The sequence below is a fragment of the Nannobrachium achirus genome (assembly GCF_963921795.1).
Source record: "Nannobrachium achirus genome assembly, chromosome: 1".
Lineage (NCBI taxonomy): Eukaryota > Metazoa > Chordata > Actinopteri > Myctophiformes > Myctophidae > Nannobrachium > Nannobrachium achirus.
The window spans coordinates 28,904,115-28,921,048 of NC_137810.1; the positions used below are offsets into that span (position 1 = coordinate 28,904,115).

Genomic DNA, 16,934 nt, shown 5'->3' on the forward strand with positions numbered 1-16,934 from the left:
TCTGTCACCCTCTCTCCCTTTCTCCCTACAGAATAGGTCTAATCAGTAGCCTATACAGTAGAATATTCCACATTCCAGCATACCGTTCTCAGTAACAGTATAGGTATTGCTGTTATATATAGTGACCATTATAGTATCGGTAACATACTGTAGGGCAGGCTATACACACGCCTAGACTTGCAATGCAACCTGCAATTCCATCAGATATGTGAATGAATGAATTTCCTTAGAACTATGACAAGATGAAACTCTATCAGATAAGTGAATGGATGAATTTCCTCAGAGCTATGACAAGATGAAACTCTATCAGATAAGTGAATGGATGAATTTCCTCAGAGCTATAATCTAACTAACAATCGAATTTCCTAAGAACAAGCTCATGTTTGTGTTTACCACAAGACTCCTTGGAATGTGATAAATATAGAGAGAACTGCTTTGCATACAGTGCAACTGATGGTTTGTTTTGTAAGTGGGAGTGGATAATGGGGCCATGGGGAGGAGCAACAGTATTCCTGGTGATGTTATATTTATTGGGCTACTTGGCGAGTACCTTACTGGACTGGTTTATCAGCGTGTAAAGAAACAGTTCTGACAGCCTGGACTTCTAAAATATTACAGCTGAGCGAGAACAGATTATTACCCCACTGCAGAGAGAGTGGACCTGTTGCTGCCTTCTTGGTCAAATGAAAAGGACGTTCTAAGAACAGTGGCTTAAAGAAGAAATAAAGCTTAAAGAAGAAATAAAACCTGAAGGGAAAACTGAGAAAAAGGAAATGTCCTTCCCACTGTTTGTTACTGATAAGGATTTCTGCTGTCCTGTATGCTGTGACATCTTTGATGATCCTGTCATACTGTCATGCAGCCACAGCTTCTGCAAAGCCTGCCTGCAGAGATGGTGGAAAGAGAAACAAGGTGAATGCCCATTCTGTCGGAGAAGATCGTCAAAGAGCGACCCACCTGGTAATTTGGTGTTAAGGAACCTCTGTGAGACCTTCCTAAGTGAGAGAAGTCAGAGGGGAGCAGTAGCGGCAGCCCTCTGCAGTTTGCACGGTGAGAATCTCAAACTTTTCTGCCTGGACGATCAAGAACCAGTTTGCCTCGTGTGTCGAGATTCTAAAAAACACACCGGCCACAGATTCAGGCCCATCAGTGAAATTGCACTGGACCAGAAGAAGGAACTGGCGAGTGTGCTGAACCCCTTACAAGAGAAACTAAAGGCACTTCATGAAGTTAAACTCAACTGTGACAAAATAGAAAAACACATTGATGTCCAGAAGCAGTACACAGCCAGGAAGATTAAGGACGAGTTTACAAAGCTTCACCTGTATCTCCAAGTGGAAGAGGAAGCAAGGATGGAGGCACTGAGGGAAGAAGCGGGGATGAAGAGTCAAATGATGAAAGAGCTCATCCACGGATTGAGCAGAGACATAGTAACCCTTTCAGACACAGTCAGCGCCATAGAGGAGAAGCTTCATGCTGATGACATCTCCTTAATGCAGAACATTATGGTTCTGCCTCAAGGAGTGGAGATCGTTCAGATGGACCCCCAGCTGATCTCAGGAGCACTGATAGATGTGGCCAAGCATATGGGCAACTTGACCTTAAAAGTATGGGAAAAGATGGGTCAGATTGTCCCCCACCAGTCCATGATTCTGGACCCCAACACGGCTCACCCAGAACTCATTCTGTCCGAGGATCTGACCACAGTGAGATGGAGCAGAGTGAGACAGGAACTTCCCGACAATCCGGAACGATTTGACACCTGGATTCAGGTCTTGGGCTCCGAGGGCTTTAACTCGGGGACTCATAGCTGTGTTGTGGAGGTTGGAGGAAACAGATACTGGATACTTGGCATGGCAACAGGGTCAGTCCAGAGGAAGGGAGACATAGAGGGTGCATACTGGAGAATAGGGTTTTATTATGGAAAATACAATGCACAATCGTCCACGGGACTGAACTTCGACCTGCCAGTGAGGCAGAATCTCAGGAGGATCAGAATGACTCTCGACTGGGATGAAGGGAAGCTGTCATACTTTGACGCTGAAACGAACACACACCTGCATACGTTCACAGCCACCTTCACTGAGAGCTTGTTTGTATACATTGGCACTGTGGGGCAATTCCCTCCTCTGAAGATCTTACCAGTCATGGTTTAATTTCTGTGTAACCAAATAAAATGAACTTCTATTAAGATACGACTTTCAAAATCGAAGGTGGACATCTATTTGTGCAACAGGTCAAATCTACACTGACACTGAGAACCTAAAGGTAATTTTCATTTGATAGACACGTAGCTTTTCTTTTCTCTATGAGTGACCTTAACATAATGCTAAAAATATATTTTTGTATTTATTCTGGGATATCCATAAAATACGCAGTGGGGAGTTCATTGAGGTATTCACCAATTCTCTTAGCTACAACTGGCCCTTTCAAATTGTGTTGTTGAAATTACAAAACTTTACAACTGAATGCTCTTTGGTTGGTTTATATGCAAATAAATACTTTAATTAATCTAAGAAATATATAGGCTATGGATTTGTTTGAATTTACCTTTTTTATTAGCCAGTAGGCCATATAACATACTCACCATACTGTATGACATCCAGCTGCTTGTAGGTTACAAAACTATTCAAAACAAAGTTATTTTATGCCAAAACACTACGGATAGTAAGCTACTGAGCAAGAAGAACATTGAACTTAAAGCTACCTCTATTGCAGGGAACCAAGATATTGGGTATTAAATCTGCAGAGACCCCATTGGATCATTGCGCCTGAGAAGAGCGCATCTAGTGATTGGTGTGTGTGAGGAGAGAGGCTCAACTGAAGTGCGTCTGTAGTTGACACACACGCGCTGGAGGCAGATGCTGCGCGTCCTGAGGGAAGGATCTTTTATGGCATGACATCCAAACAGCCAGCAGAATGATTTCCTATCATGATTATGGATTTAATTCGGCGTCATAGATTTGAATTACTTGCGTGCATTATATTAATCTCATCAGTATTTATGATAGATGATGGTAAGTGACTGATTTGTTTATTCCACTGTGTGCATAGCCTATAGTGTTTTATGTATTTTCTTTTTCTTCTTTTCTTTCTTTTTGGCAACTATGTAATTTATATTATTTAGGATCTAATCAATGGTTATAACTATTATAGCCTAGCAAAGGCTAAGGCATATTCACCACATGGCCATACTTACAACTAACATAAGATTATTAAATTGTATTATTCAATTGCTACGAGCTATAACATTGTGTAGCTACATATTATGAACTTTTCTTTTTCTGTCACAACTCAAATGACAATTTTGTGTCAACAACAACACGTGGATCTCTGTAGAATTTTAGTACGTGGTTCAACAGACCTTAGTCTATAAGCTCTGAATTTCAATCAGAAGACTGTGGCGTGACATCATTGCTATTTGCCAGCCTAGGCTATGCTTGTAAAGGACTGCTGCGAAGTTAAAAGAATGCAAACATGGAACAATGTCTAGACTAGAGGACAGCCTACAACAGGAGGCCATGCAGTGACCCATGGGGGTGCGTGCAGGAGAAGAAGTGATGCACTACTACTAGCCTACATGACAAATCAGTAAGCACCCACAGTGCATGTGCTGTTATCTCCACTGGAACACAAACACACAGCTACAGACAGTAAAGGTACTGTGACACACATCAGTCAGGGTCTAGGAGACATATCAGATCCCCCACATGTGTGTGTGATTCAGAAACGTCTAGATAACACTGCACAAAGAACTGTGCAGGTCATTAGCATTTGAAAGAAAACCTTACATGCAGTGGGAGGGGATGTGTGGCTGGCTGGAGCTGTCTATTGAATGGGCTATTAGGCAACAGGCCTGGGTCTGAATCCTCCAGGGACTCCAGACCCCTCATGGGAGCAGGAGGAGAGGCAAGTGTTTCAGTAGCAGCAGATATCTGAACTAGTGGAGCATTTTCTGTAAAGTAAAACAAATACATATTGTAGCATGGTGTACACGCATGTCGCATGCATTATAGTAGGCTACATATTGTGCGCAATGTTTGTGTGCTTGCATGCATGTGGATGCGCTACGAGACTTAACTAGGATGCTTTGTGATGACCTACAGTATATTCTGATTCTTAGCCGAATGTCAAAGTGTGATTTATTGTATAGTTGGACTGCAGCCCCTTTCTGTCCATTCTCAGACCAGGGTCATGCTGAGTCCAAGTCTAGACATTCATTTTATAAGCTGCGATAGGGCAGTGGTTCTCAACCTTTTCAGGCCCTGACCCCACAAAATAATTAAATTTGAACTGTGGACCCCCCACCCTGATAAGCACTTGGAATTGTTGGAAATCACATTGTTTGCCTGAGTTCCACAGATAAATATTTTGAAAATAGTTATAATTTAATTTCTTTTTCTTTTTTTGAGCGGTGGTAAACCGCTCCATAGAGTGGCTGTGCGTGTGTCTGTAGCCTTTTTCCTCAGCGTTTTGCCATAGCAAAACATGTGTACGTAGCATCATCGTGTGTCTGTAGCTTTTTTCCTCAGCGTTTTGCCATAGCAAAACGTGTGTACATCCTAGACTCAAATCCCAGTCCGAAGACGTTATGCAAGCACGACCACCGCTCACTTCACATTGGGTGTGATTTTTTCTTTTATAATTTGGCAATTTGACCAATGTATAGTTTGTTGATTACTTACTAATAATAGTCTTTTTTCTTTCTTTCTTTTTTAAGTAGGTTATTCAATAATTAAATTGTCGCCTACAGTAACTGTTATCTTGGGACCCCTAAAAATCATGTGGGGACCCTCTTGGGTATCCCAACCACAGGCTGAGAAGCACTGCTATAGGGGGAACAATCTGACCTAAAAAAAAAAAAAAAAAACACAAGGAGAGTGGCTGAGCATGTCGATGGGGCTGAGGTAATTGCAGCTGCACATCTTTGGCCACTTCAGACACTGTGATTGGCCAGAATGATTGAGCTCTTGAGATCTGATGACTTGATATCATCCATGGAAGTCATGTGTCAAATGTAACGTTCATCATTAGCAGAGCTGTGTTCGAGTTGCATACTGATGTCTACTGCATCATGTCAGTGCCTTGTACAGCTGTCATCCTAATAGTTCTTTGAAACCTGTCTGTCATACCATGATAATGAATCCTGGAGACTGCCTTCATATATTCTATACCAGTAAGATGTCCTAAGGGCGAGAAGTGCGCACATGGGCGAGCACTGGCGCTTTGGCATGGGATCAACTTTCACTCTGTGTCCTAGAATAAATATTGGCACTTTGGCTACAGTGTGTGCACTGTGCAGGCGCTTCTTTGTCTTTTAAAGACTATTAATGGGATCAACTTTGACCAAAAAATGCACAGACCTGGATGTTTTTTTTAAGTTGGACAACGGACAACATATGCCCAAAATGTGGCCATATTTTCCCAAATATGGAGATGACTGACGTCTGACATCATAAGATGTTTGATGTCATATGATATAGACCGAGACTGACACAATATGTCCATATATGGGCATTCCCAGATATTCCCATAAGTGTGACTGGCGTTGCGGTTCGTTGTTTAAGTTGGACAAAATGTGGCCATATTTCCCCAAATATGGATGAGCTGGGATGAGGTGTCACATGGGCTTAATATTGATGACATCAGGGATCTCCATATATTGGCATAAAAGGGACAAGGACGGAATTAATTTGATGATTTTAACATCATAGTGAATAGGTCAGTTATATCCTTCTGCTGAGCTGGGATGAGGTGATGCCAGAACAGGTCAGCTATATTGTGATGTCATTGTGATGTCAAAAGAGTGAGTGACAGACTCAGAAGAGTGACAGACAGGATCTATAGGCTTTCATACTAAGTAGCGACCTATGGTCGCAATAAATAGACTGGTGCACTATTACAGTATGACCGATTTGGAAATCTGATAAAAAAAATGAGAGACACACTTGTGCTTCAGCCAGCTTGCTTCAGAACCCTGGTTTCAGTCAGTAATGGACAAACAGATCAAGGCTTTGACTCTGATGAACACACATTAGTTGCTGATTAAATGTTGTAAAAAGAAGATCTGTGTGCTCTAGAGTCTTTATCCGGGTTATACACCTGCTAAGTGAAGTTACACAGAGTGTCTTTATTGATCATTGATCATACGTATCTATCTTGGTTTGACCGTAATCTAACCTGTGTTTCATTGTCACTGCTGGTGCTGCTATGACACCTGACTTCCCCTCTGGGATCAATAAAGGTTGATCTTATTTTATTTTATTGGAGGTGGAACTGGAGATCTAATAAATCAATAATCTCATAAAACCACCTAAGTTTTGGTCGTAGAATTAAGCTATCAGCCTTTTGAATACCAAGACACAGACTTTATTCAGACATGGGGGTCAATGGCAAACTATATATACCGTATCCTATAGAGTTTAAGTGCCTAACAAAGAAAGGATAGCAAAGGCCAGGTGTAATTGCCAAATAAAGTTTATGTAACATTAAAAGATGCCACTGTATGTCCAATAATTTGGTAATTAGTTTAAGAAAAATCTCTTGAGAGTGAGACCCAATGCCAGTGGGTGCCACACTGGCCCCTTGAAGGCAGTGAGATAACCAATTTAGGCCTAGGATTATTGAATGCTTTAACCAGTGAAAAATAGCAGATACTGTATACAAGCTCACAGCGCGGCACCGAGTGCCGCGCTGCGAGCTTGTAGATCTGCTATTTTTGAAAAAGTCGTGAAAATGTGTGCAAATCTTTGAATATATGTATTTTCAAAGCGAACGTTTTTAACTAAAATTTTGCTTCTGGGGGGTCCCTGGAACTAAATATTTTGAGATGGGGGTCCAAATAAATATCTGTTTGGGGGTCCTTCACATGAAAAAGTTTGAGCACCACTGACATAGTAGTCTCTCAAGAACAGACTAACTGAGCTCCAGTTGAGTGAAAAATGACCTTTTCTTTGACGATGGCTGGCCAGATTGCTGACATAGAAACATAGGTTTTTCCAAAAACCTTAGAAGGATTCAAAATACACTTATAGAATCGGGTCAAAATTCCAATTTTCTCAATTTTTCAAAAATAGCAGATCTACAAGCTCGCAGCGCGGCACTCGGTGCCGAGCTGTGAGCTTGTATATCTGCTATTTTTCAGAATAGTTAAAGAATTCAATAATTCTATGGCTAAATTGGTTTTAATCCACTACTTATTATGTATGACATGTTTGTACATAAATGAGACTGGAGCGCCACAGCACTCTGGCATCGTGCCACAGCACCCTGTTGATTAAAGGAGACCCCAAGTGCAGCGGAATAAATGCTTCAAATGACTGACTTCTGTCGAGTGCGGTAACCATGGCAATAAATCGAATGCAGAAGCTCTGGCACCGCAGAATTGGTTGCCATGGAAGCCTTGATGATTTGTGAGTCCCCCTAAATGTATAAATGTGTCCTTCGGACTCACATTAAGACAAGTGGACAATACAGGACCACAATGGAAACAAGCCCTTAGGGCTTTCTGTGTTATCCTTTTAGCATCATTAATCGTACCACTGTAATATTTGCAAACTGTTAATAAAGTATTCAATCAATCAATCAATCAAATGTCTTGTCAAAGAAAAGAGAGATTTAGATTGTTAGATATTTGCTAATGGGTGAAATGTGCACTGCGTGTCCTGCTCAGTAAATCTATAACATGATTTGTATACCTTTATTATTACTGTTATAATTGTTTTATTATTATTTTATTGAATACTTTATTAACACAATTGTTAACAGTACAGGTACATTCAAAGGTTATGCTAAAAGGATAACTCAAAAAGCTCCAAGGGGGGCTTGTTTAGATTGTGGTCCATTGTACTCAATTCATCATACATAGGGCCACAATGGAAATTCAATTTCAATTCAATTCAATTTGGTTAATATTAAGAAGGCTATTAAGGAAGGAGGTTATATTGTACTGTTGTATCTGTATCTCCCTGTAGGTGCAGCATCTGAGAGGCTGCCTTCTACTGTAGACGCTTGCTCCGCAAACCCGTGCCAAAACCAGGCACTGTGCCGAAGTCGAGGTGACGGATACTCCTGCTTCTGTGTGCCAGGATTCCAAGGCCCTCACTGCCAAATCGATGTGAATGAGTGTCTTTCGCGACCCTGCAGGAATGGAGCCACCTGTGTAGACAGAGTGGGCAGATATACCTGTGACTGTGCACCAGGGTTTACAGGTGAGTGGGAGGATGTTAGGTCTATCTAGAACAGCTTTGTGGGTGGGTGCTGTCTGCATCAGGTTAAGGCAGTGGTTCTTTTTCATGTTGAGGACCGCCTAATTAATATGTATTAGGCCGTGGACTCACATCTTAAAAAACTTGTTAAAAATATCACTTTTCTTTTACATTAAAATTTCTGAAAATTGCAGATCTACAAGCTCTCAACGATGTGTCACAATGTGACACCTTGTGAAGTTGTACATCCACTAGCCGGTGTAAATATGGTCAAAGTGGTTCAACTTATTTTTATGCTATATTAATGCTATATGGAGCCCCCCCAAGGACCGCTGGGGGTCTCTGGACCACACTTTGAGAACCACTGAGAGGTGTTGTAGATGGTTTCAGTGCTAAACTAATTAAGCCAGATGAGTGACTTGTTTGTACAGAGTTGTAATCATTTGAACATTATGAGGCTATGAGCTACAGTATAAAATGCAGACTGTTTGCCTTAATATGGGCAATATCATTTCCAGTATAGCTGATGAACTACTTTCATACATGATCCCTCAGTTTCATTTCATGACAACAAGAATGTTTGCAGAGGCTGTACAGTTTATTGTACAGATTAACAAATACCACTAAAGCTAATTCTCTCAAATCGGCATCTCAAATCAAACACTGCAGCATGAGTAAAGACAGCCATCAATAACTATGATATAACTTACTATATGGGGTCATTTATAAGAAAATCTGCTTCACTGAGATCCGAAAGAGAATACAAGACCACCATCTAGTGGTGATTACTTGTACTCCCCCTCTTAATTAGAGTGGAACTTGTTAAACCCTATGGATCCTAAGTAAACATTCTCATTCTCATCAGACTGGTAGGATTAACTTTCACCTTGATAAGCCCATTTCATTCAAGAGCTGTCTGTGTTTTTTCCACCCCTTAGAGAGTTTAGATAATAGCTCAAACTAATGTACTAAATGTAAAAAATATATATATTATACCCTTGAAAGTAAATACAAGTGTCCACTGTAGCAAAAGTGTTGAAAAGAGAAAAGATCAGACCTGGCCCAGGAGAGGCTTCCCTCTTTCAGCCCTTCACATGAAATCAGAGAGATGACCTGACCTGACCTGTTGGTTTTGATGTTCACAGGCCACACCTGTGAGCTCCAGATTGACGAGTGTCAATCACAGCCATGCCTCAATGGCGGGAGTTGCCATGACAACACCAACGGCTTCACATGCACCTGCCAGCCTGGTTTCCAGGGAGACCGCTGTGAAAACGACATTGATGAGTGCCAAGTGCAGCCATGCCAAAATGGGGCTTTGTGCATCGATGGGGTGAATCAGTAAGTAGCCCAGGGTGTTTGAGAGCCAAACTCAGCTTTGAATTGAAAAGAAAGTGGATTTAGCAGCCCTTGAGCAGTCCAGAAAAGCCATTCTTTAAATAGTGTGAGTTGAGATCTCATGTAGCTCTGTCATAACCGTTTTTATTGTCTTGTCTCACAGGTATACTTGTGACTGCTCTTACACAGCCTTTATTGGCCCGCACTGTGAAACGCTAGCACCACCATGCCTGTCTCAACCCTGCCTCAACAGCGCCCTCTGCCAGGACAATGAGGGTAACTACACCTGTGAATGCTGGCCAGGTAAATTCAATTCAATTCAATTCAATTCAATTCAATTCAATTCAATTCAATTCAATTCACTTCAATTCAATTCCTGTCATATAGTTCCACAAGACCTACAAGAACAATCTAGGAGAAATAGAGACATTTCAACCAATAATATTTAAGCATAAATCTATTACTTTAAAAATAAAAACAAAAATACAAATATGAACTACAAAACTATGGTGAACATGCATGGTGCAATCTCAGTCAGTTGAGGAGAAATTTAGATATTTCTACCTGTAAAGGCCATGAACCCCAACATTACATTCATACAGTACACGCGCACGCACACACGCACGCACACACACACACAAACAATCCCGATAAGCCATCCGTGGAGAATGAATGAAGCATTTTGTTACTTAATTAACTGTCAAGCCTGAGGTTTTGCTCTGCTTTGTGTCTGAATAAATGCCAGTCGCCCACCTGTAGCCTGCAGCTGCAGCTAAAGCACGCAATTCTAAGAAACGTTTAAGTTTGTTTCAATACGGTGCAGATGGGGATGATGTGCCAAACACAAGCCACGCGTTGGAAAGGAAGAAATTAGAGTGACAGTTTGGCAGAAATGGTGCACAGAAAGAAACACCGGGGAAAAAAAGAAAGATGAGAATGATGACGAGAGAGCAGAGAGAAGGAGGTTTGGCTCACCCTGAGCTGGTTGCCATGCCATGCAGAGACATGGCTTCACTGAAGTCACAGTGCTGGGTGGAGGGTAGGGTGGGTAGGGTTACCCTCCAGCCTCCACCCAGTACATCATATTTTACCCCAAAATCTTTGACCTGAAAACAGCTCTGGCTTGTGTATACTGTATTTGTTTAGAATTCTGTGATGAAGCTTGACCTCACATGAAGAGCAACCATTATAATTTTTACATGTTATACATATACATGAACCCGGATATCTCTGAAGACTTTACTGTGTGTGTGTGTGTGTGTGTGTGTGTGTGTGTGTGTGTGTGTGTGTGTGTGCTTGTTAGACCTAGATATCTTTGTCGTGTGGATCTAGATATTTTTCTATGTGGATATCTGAAAAACCGGGATATATGAAATATCCAGCTCCGTGTGGACCTAGATATTTTTCTATGAGGATATCTGAAAAACCGAGATATATGAAATATCCAGCTCTGTGTAGCCTATGCCTAAAACATGGAGATAGGAGGTTTCTGCTATTACCAGAGCAGAGTGAAACATTGTGTGTGTTCGGCCCAGGGTTCGAGGGGCGCCGTTGCGAGGTGGACATCAATGAGTGCGGCAGCAGCCCCTGCATGCACGGGGGCCGCTGCATTGAGCGCTCCTGGTGGGCCCTCTATGGCAGTGAACCTCAGCTGCCCGCAGTCTATGACCACCAGCATGCTGCTGGCTTCATCTGTAGCTGCCCTCCAGGAGCCACAGGTAATGTCTTTTAAATCACATTAAAGGTAAGATTCATGTCCTTCTCAACGGTAGTGTAATGAGGCCACCTCAGCTGCGTTCCAGATTTCAGATTTCAATACAAGAATGCAACTGATAAAGACTTCATTGTGCATTATCCAGGTATACAGGGCAAGATTCAATACATCTTCATAGTACACTGTGGAGAAATTGTACATTGTAAAGTGCATGATTTAATATCATGACTAACACTGAAACACAATTCAAACATTTACAATGTGTTCTCTTACTACACTGTAATAAGACTAGGAGCTGTTGCCATGCTCAGGGCAGCATTCTAAACATTTATCCAACCAGCCACACTGGCACTCCCTTCCAATAAGGTGGTGGCCAAATAGCATTAGTGTAATCCCTGGGATCTGGCTTTGCTGGTCTCCTGACTGGAAGCACACAGCTCTACGTCTTTAGAGAGGTGGACAAGCAACACGCTTCCTTCCATTGGGATGGCCTATGATAACGACCCGATCCACTGCACACACGGTAGCATGGTGAATTTACAACTATAGCGTGTTATTGAGTCACGATGAGGAGACTCGCATCATGGATTTGGGCCATTCTTTTGCTCAGCCCAGGTAATGCGGTATAAAGACTTGTTATGTTTATCTGTATTGATCGAATGTCATTTTCTGTTCACCCGTCTGTTCTTTTGTCACAATGAAAATAAGTAATTCAGTGAATGGTTGGATTATTAGGACCAACCATTTATTCTTGTTTTCACCAAGCCGTTCTCATACTTTATTCTAGACTTTACTGTTGCCACTCAGTGTATACTTTTAGAATTTAGTTGATCCATGGACTAAAAATGCAATATAATTTAGTTTAGTATGCGGTGTTCATAAGTGTTAATGCAGGACAGAGCATGCATCAGCTGCAAAGGCAAAACGCAGTAGAGTTGTTATGTGGATGTGCCACGTGATGGATAAGGTCATGGAGAGGACAGGTCCATGGCACACTGGTCTAGCACTACCTGGGCACATGACTTGAGCACTGTTGGTAGTGTGACAGGCACCAAATAATAATTAATAGTAATTTTTTTCTTCAATTGCTATTTTATTTCTGCCTGTCATTTTCTAATTGCACTGTAATTTTTTAACAGTACTTTTGACCCCAGGAAGAATAGTCACTGCTGAGGCAGTTGACTAATGGGGATCTCAAATAAACAAAAGATGCACACTGGGTACTGCCAAGCTATTTTGCAACATAGTCATAATACACATGGTGGCTCAGCCAGAGTATATGAATGTGACTTGTTGGTGGCGATGCTGTAACTTATTTGATTTTCTTGTGAGCAGAAAGATCCAAAGCTGCCTACAGTACGATCGTACTCTTTAATATCAATCTCTTTATTAGGTAGCTTGGAAAATGCCATTGCAAAGTAACCTAAAAGTTTTTCTCAACCAGAAAAGACATATAGCCTAACATAGGAACTAACTATTTTTATCTGCACACAGGTTCCTTTTGCCAGGAGTTTATAGACCACTGTGACTCACGGCCGTGTCAGAACGGGGGCATGTGTGAGAGTCGCGAGGGAGGCTACGTGTGCCACTGTCTACAGCAGAGCCATGATGGCGTCCTCTACAGTGGCTTGAACTGTGATCTAGAGCTGGTGGGCTGCAAGGGCCACGAGTGTCAGAACGAAGGCTCCTGCGCTCCATTCCTGACTGATGGGACTCATGGCTACACCTGCTCCTGTTCCCCTGGCTTCACTGGTCCCCTTTGCGAGACCTCCACTGCCTTCTCCTTTGAACACAGTGGCTACCTGCTCCTGCAGGTCCCCATGGTGGAGAGCGATGCCTCCTGTAACATCACCCTCAGCTTCCGGACTGTCCTGACCAACGCCTTGCTTTTCCAGAGGACCAGCAGAGGCCAGCTGCTGGGGCTGGAACTGGAGGCCGGGCGGTTGCGTCTCTCCCTAAGAAAGGAGACCTCGACCGGGGCCGGAACGGGGACCCCCAGCCAGGTGCTGGAGCTCCCGCACAACGTCACGGACGGAGAGTGGCACTCGGTGGAGGCAGTGCTGGGGAAATGGCTGCTCAGTCTAAGACTCAAAGACGACAGCGGGATCTGCGAGAACCAGGATTGCCAGAGGGTGGCCCCGATCAACACCGCCCTGGCGGGGCTGGCATCGCCCCTAAAGAGCACTTTCATCGGAGGAGTGCCGGAACGCACAAAGGGTCACGCCGAGGACATTGAGCTCCCAGCCTTCATTGGCTGCATGCAGGATGTGTTTGTGGACTCGCAGCTGGTAGTCCCTGCAGAGTGGCTGAGTGATTCAGCTGTTAATGTGTCCCCTGGTTGCAACCACCGGGACCGCTGCCTGGACGTGCCTTGTCAAAACAGAGGCCAGTGTATCAACCTGTGGCAGAACTACCAGTGCAGGTGTCCCAGGCCTTATGAGGGACAGGACTGTGCAGAGGGTATGTTTGCGGCTATAGGGCAGTAGACATTAGTAGAAGTAGCAGAGCTAGATATACGCAGTCAAAAACACAGGTGGGTGTGTACTAGGGCATTCACGAATAGTGATCTTTAGTATTCGAATTATTAGACCTCAAAGTATCCGAATAGTCGAATATTCGACAAGACTGGCCAAACTGTCAAATATTAAGTAAGCAAGAGGCAAACATTGTGAAAATAGCCGATCTACATGCTCACAACGCCATTAAGTAAGCAAGAGGCAAACATTGTGAAAATAGCCGATCTACATGCTCATGTAGCGCATGTAGATCTGCTATTTTCACAATATTTATCTGTGGAACCGAGTCACATTAAATGTAATACCTACAATTCCAAGTGCTTGTCAGGGTGGGGGTCCCCAGTTCAAATATGTTTATTTTGGGGGTCACGGCCTAAAAAGGTTTGAGAACCCCTGGTATAGAGAATTAACAAATTCATCCACCAGGGGCATTGACAACTCATTCTTATGACTTCCTATCTAGCCAAGCTTTATAAACTATATCTTTTTTAAAGAAAAAACAAAACAAAAAAACAGCTAAATACACATACACACTGGCCCTCATTTATCAATGGAGTGTAAAAAATGGTCTATTTTTTTCACCAAATTTTGCATAGGGCAACGTGTGCACGGCATTTATCAATGCTTCCTAAACAGACACACCTGGCGTACATTTGATCCCAGCGTTGATAAATGCGCAGGCTGAAATTTAAATAACACGCCCTTAATTATTCTCGAAACGCCCCCATTTTACGACCAGAACAACCCGAATACGACCTAACAACCAAAGAAAAGCCATGTCCGCGTCCCACACAGACTACGCACACATGCACGCACGCACGCACACACCTACACACGCAACTAGGCTACTTGGAACAGCAGCATTTTGGTTTACACAGCAGTCTTTGACAGTGGAAACGTGGGATTAACCAACGGTACAATCTTTGACAAGGAGGCTATAGCACTGCAGCCGACATGAATGACACAAGTCACTGGTCACTGCCATGAATACTTTTGGATATTAATTTAAACCATTGCCTACCCGTGCTGTGCGTGCGCAGACAGAGCGCGTTCATTTGGTTACAAGCAATCATAATTCCCCATGGCCATGATCTCACGGCTCGCCACGTCGGGTTTCATCACTAACTCCAGCATAGTGTACAGTATCTACTGTATAAATTGAGAGACCCCACGGTTACGTTTTGGATATTAATTTAACCCAATTTCGGTGACGAGCGCAATGCACTTTTGAGTGCTTGAACTAGCGATCATGTACCGTTCCTGCGCGGGCTGGTCTTCTCCCAGGTGGGCTGTGGACCCCCAAATAAATCATCCGCAGCGTGCGTGCGCGGGGCTGGGCACAGCCAGGTTTGGAGCTTCGGGTTTTATCCATATTTAAAAGGACTCGCGTCACTGTATAAATTGGAGGCTCACGCCTCACGGTAGATCACAGCGGCGCCGCGCTGGTCCCGAAAATGCTCTCGCATGCGTTCGTAGGCTATATGTGCTTGTTCTGAGCCAGATCTGCAATCTTAAAATATAGACTGTTAAAGCACTTAACAGTAGATTGCTTCCATGTTGCTAGATTTTGATTGCTTGTCATTGTAACTTGGAAATAAAATCGGCGTGCATGTCCATGATGTAGCTGGCTATAATATACTTTTATAAAATGTTATATTTTCACAGGATTATTTATTATTGTGTTGGATATACATTTACGAGTGGATACATGTGTCCATTGCCTGTCAAATAGTTACACAATGCTGCTCTGCACGTCTACAATGGAACAAAGTGGTGTAGGATGAATCCTACACCACCTCTGGACTTGACGTGAGATTTGATCCTACCCTACGCCAACGTCAAAGTCAAGTTGAAATGATAAATGTCGAGACTTCCCTAAATTTCGGTGTACACCCAAATTTTGATCTGCACCACGTTGATAAATGAGGGCCAATTATGTATTGCCAGGGTTTGTACTAGCTGCCTGTTTGGACCTCATCTTATTGCCCACATATTACATTCTAGTTCTAATATGTTTGGTTTCCCACAAGGTTATCTCAGGTTAGAATCAGGCTTGTTGCATGAACATAAAGATTCAAGTTCCAGGGATTTAGACTTACTGTATAGCTACTTAGCCAAAGAAGAAGGATAACACTCTCCAGACATACGGCTTTAAGATACACCGATTGATTTGGAAGGTAAGAAATGGAAACTCAGTCAACATCATCATTTATAACTGGGTAATTAATGAAGGTCTTTGGGTCTAGGCAGTTGATTGAGTAGAGATTAGGCCAGTCAAAAGTCATCACGCTTGAGTCATGAGTCAGAGAGAGAGGGAAAGATCCTATTATAGGGCTGGATTAAGGTAGGATGGGATTCCAAGTTGTAGCGATCGAGGGCATACCAAGAAAATGACTATAGAGGGTATGCGCGTGACATCATCATCGTACCAGGAAGTTATGCGGGAACGCCTACTGAGTGGCAAAAACTACTTTCTGGCCTTGAAAGCTCATACATCCAAAAAGTAAAGTCTTATCTGATTGCTTTAAACGATGTTAAACAACATTAAACTCACTTTGCCACTCACTTTGCCACTCGTTTTGCCATTCACTTTATGCATGCACATACCCTCTATTCACCATGTGAAATCGCAATCAATAATATTGATTGCAATGACTGTATTATATTGTTATAATGATAACACATGAACATGAATACATACACTGACTGCGTGATTTGTACATCTTTCCATTCGTTTTTTCCCCCCATGAAGGACAAACACAAACATGCACGCGCGCACACATGTGCGCAACAGACAGACAAGCTCTGCACAATGCTTACAGAATGGGAACAAGTTTGACAGTATCATCAGATAAGCAGTTATGTGAGATGTGATCAGATGCAGTGTGTATTCTACCAGGTGTTATCAGTGATCTGCCAACCTGCAGGGGAAAGTGCTGACTCTGGTTATGTACACTACAGCATACATGAGGGCTGATGGCTGCCTCTTCCTGTTTGAGTTGGTGTAGGCATTAGGCAGTGAATTAGTAGGGCATCATTTAGCAACTAAAGATACTGGTTTCCTTTTACACAACGTTGAGCATGACAGTTTTTCATCTTGCCCATTAAGAGCTGAGGCCGATTCTACGAATGCATTCAGATGAGATTGATGAGAAGATT

At 42.7% G+C, this 16,934-nt stretch overlaps 2 protein-coding genes across 2 annotated transcripts in view; both read left to right on the top strand.

The window, feature by feature from the left end:
• Positions 1-773: 773 nt before the first annotated feature.
• Positions 774-2,156, top strand: LOC308286846 (nuclear factor 7, brain-like; the record flags this gene model as incomplete). Its single annotated transcript, XM_080727969.1, has 1 exon — positions 774-2,156. The coding sequence occupies one exon, from the start codon at positions 774-776 to the stop codon at positions 2,154-2,156; it is 1,383 nt and encodes a 460-aa protein (XP_080584095.1).
• Positions 2,157-2,938: 782 nt separating this feature from the next.
• Positions 2,939-16,934, top strand: part of crb1 (crumbs cell polarity complex component 1) — a gene marked incomplete at both ends in the record, with an annotated part of 34,383 nt that continues 20,387 nt past the window's right edge. The window contains 6 exons of the mRNA XM_080727980.1: positions 2,939-3,017; positions 7,974-8,210; positions 9,353-9,548; positions 9,709-9,848; positions 11,081-11,263; positions 12,754-13,719. Of these exons, the coding sequence (XP_080584106.1) occupies positions 2,939-3,017; positions 7,974-8,210; positions 9,353-9,548; positions 9,709-9,848; positions 11,081-11,263; positions 12,754-13,719 (1,801 nt within the window). The remainder of the gene's footprint in view (positions 3,018-7,973; positions 8,211-9,352; positions 9,549-9,708; positions 9,849-11,080; positions 11,264-12,753; positions 13,720-16,934) is intronic.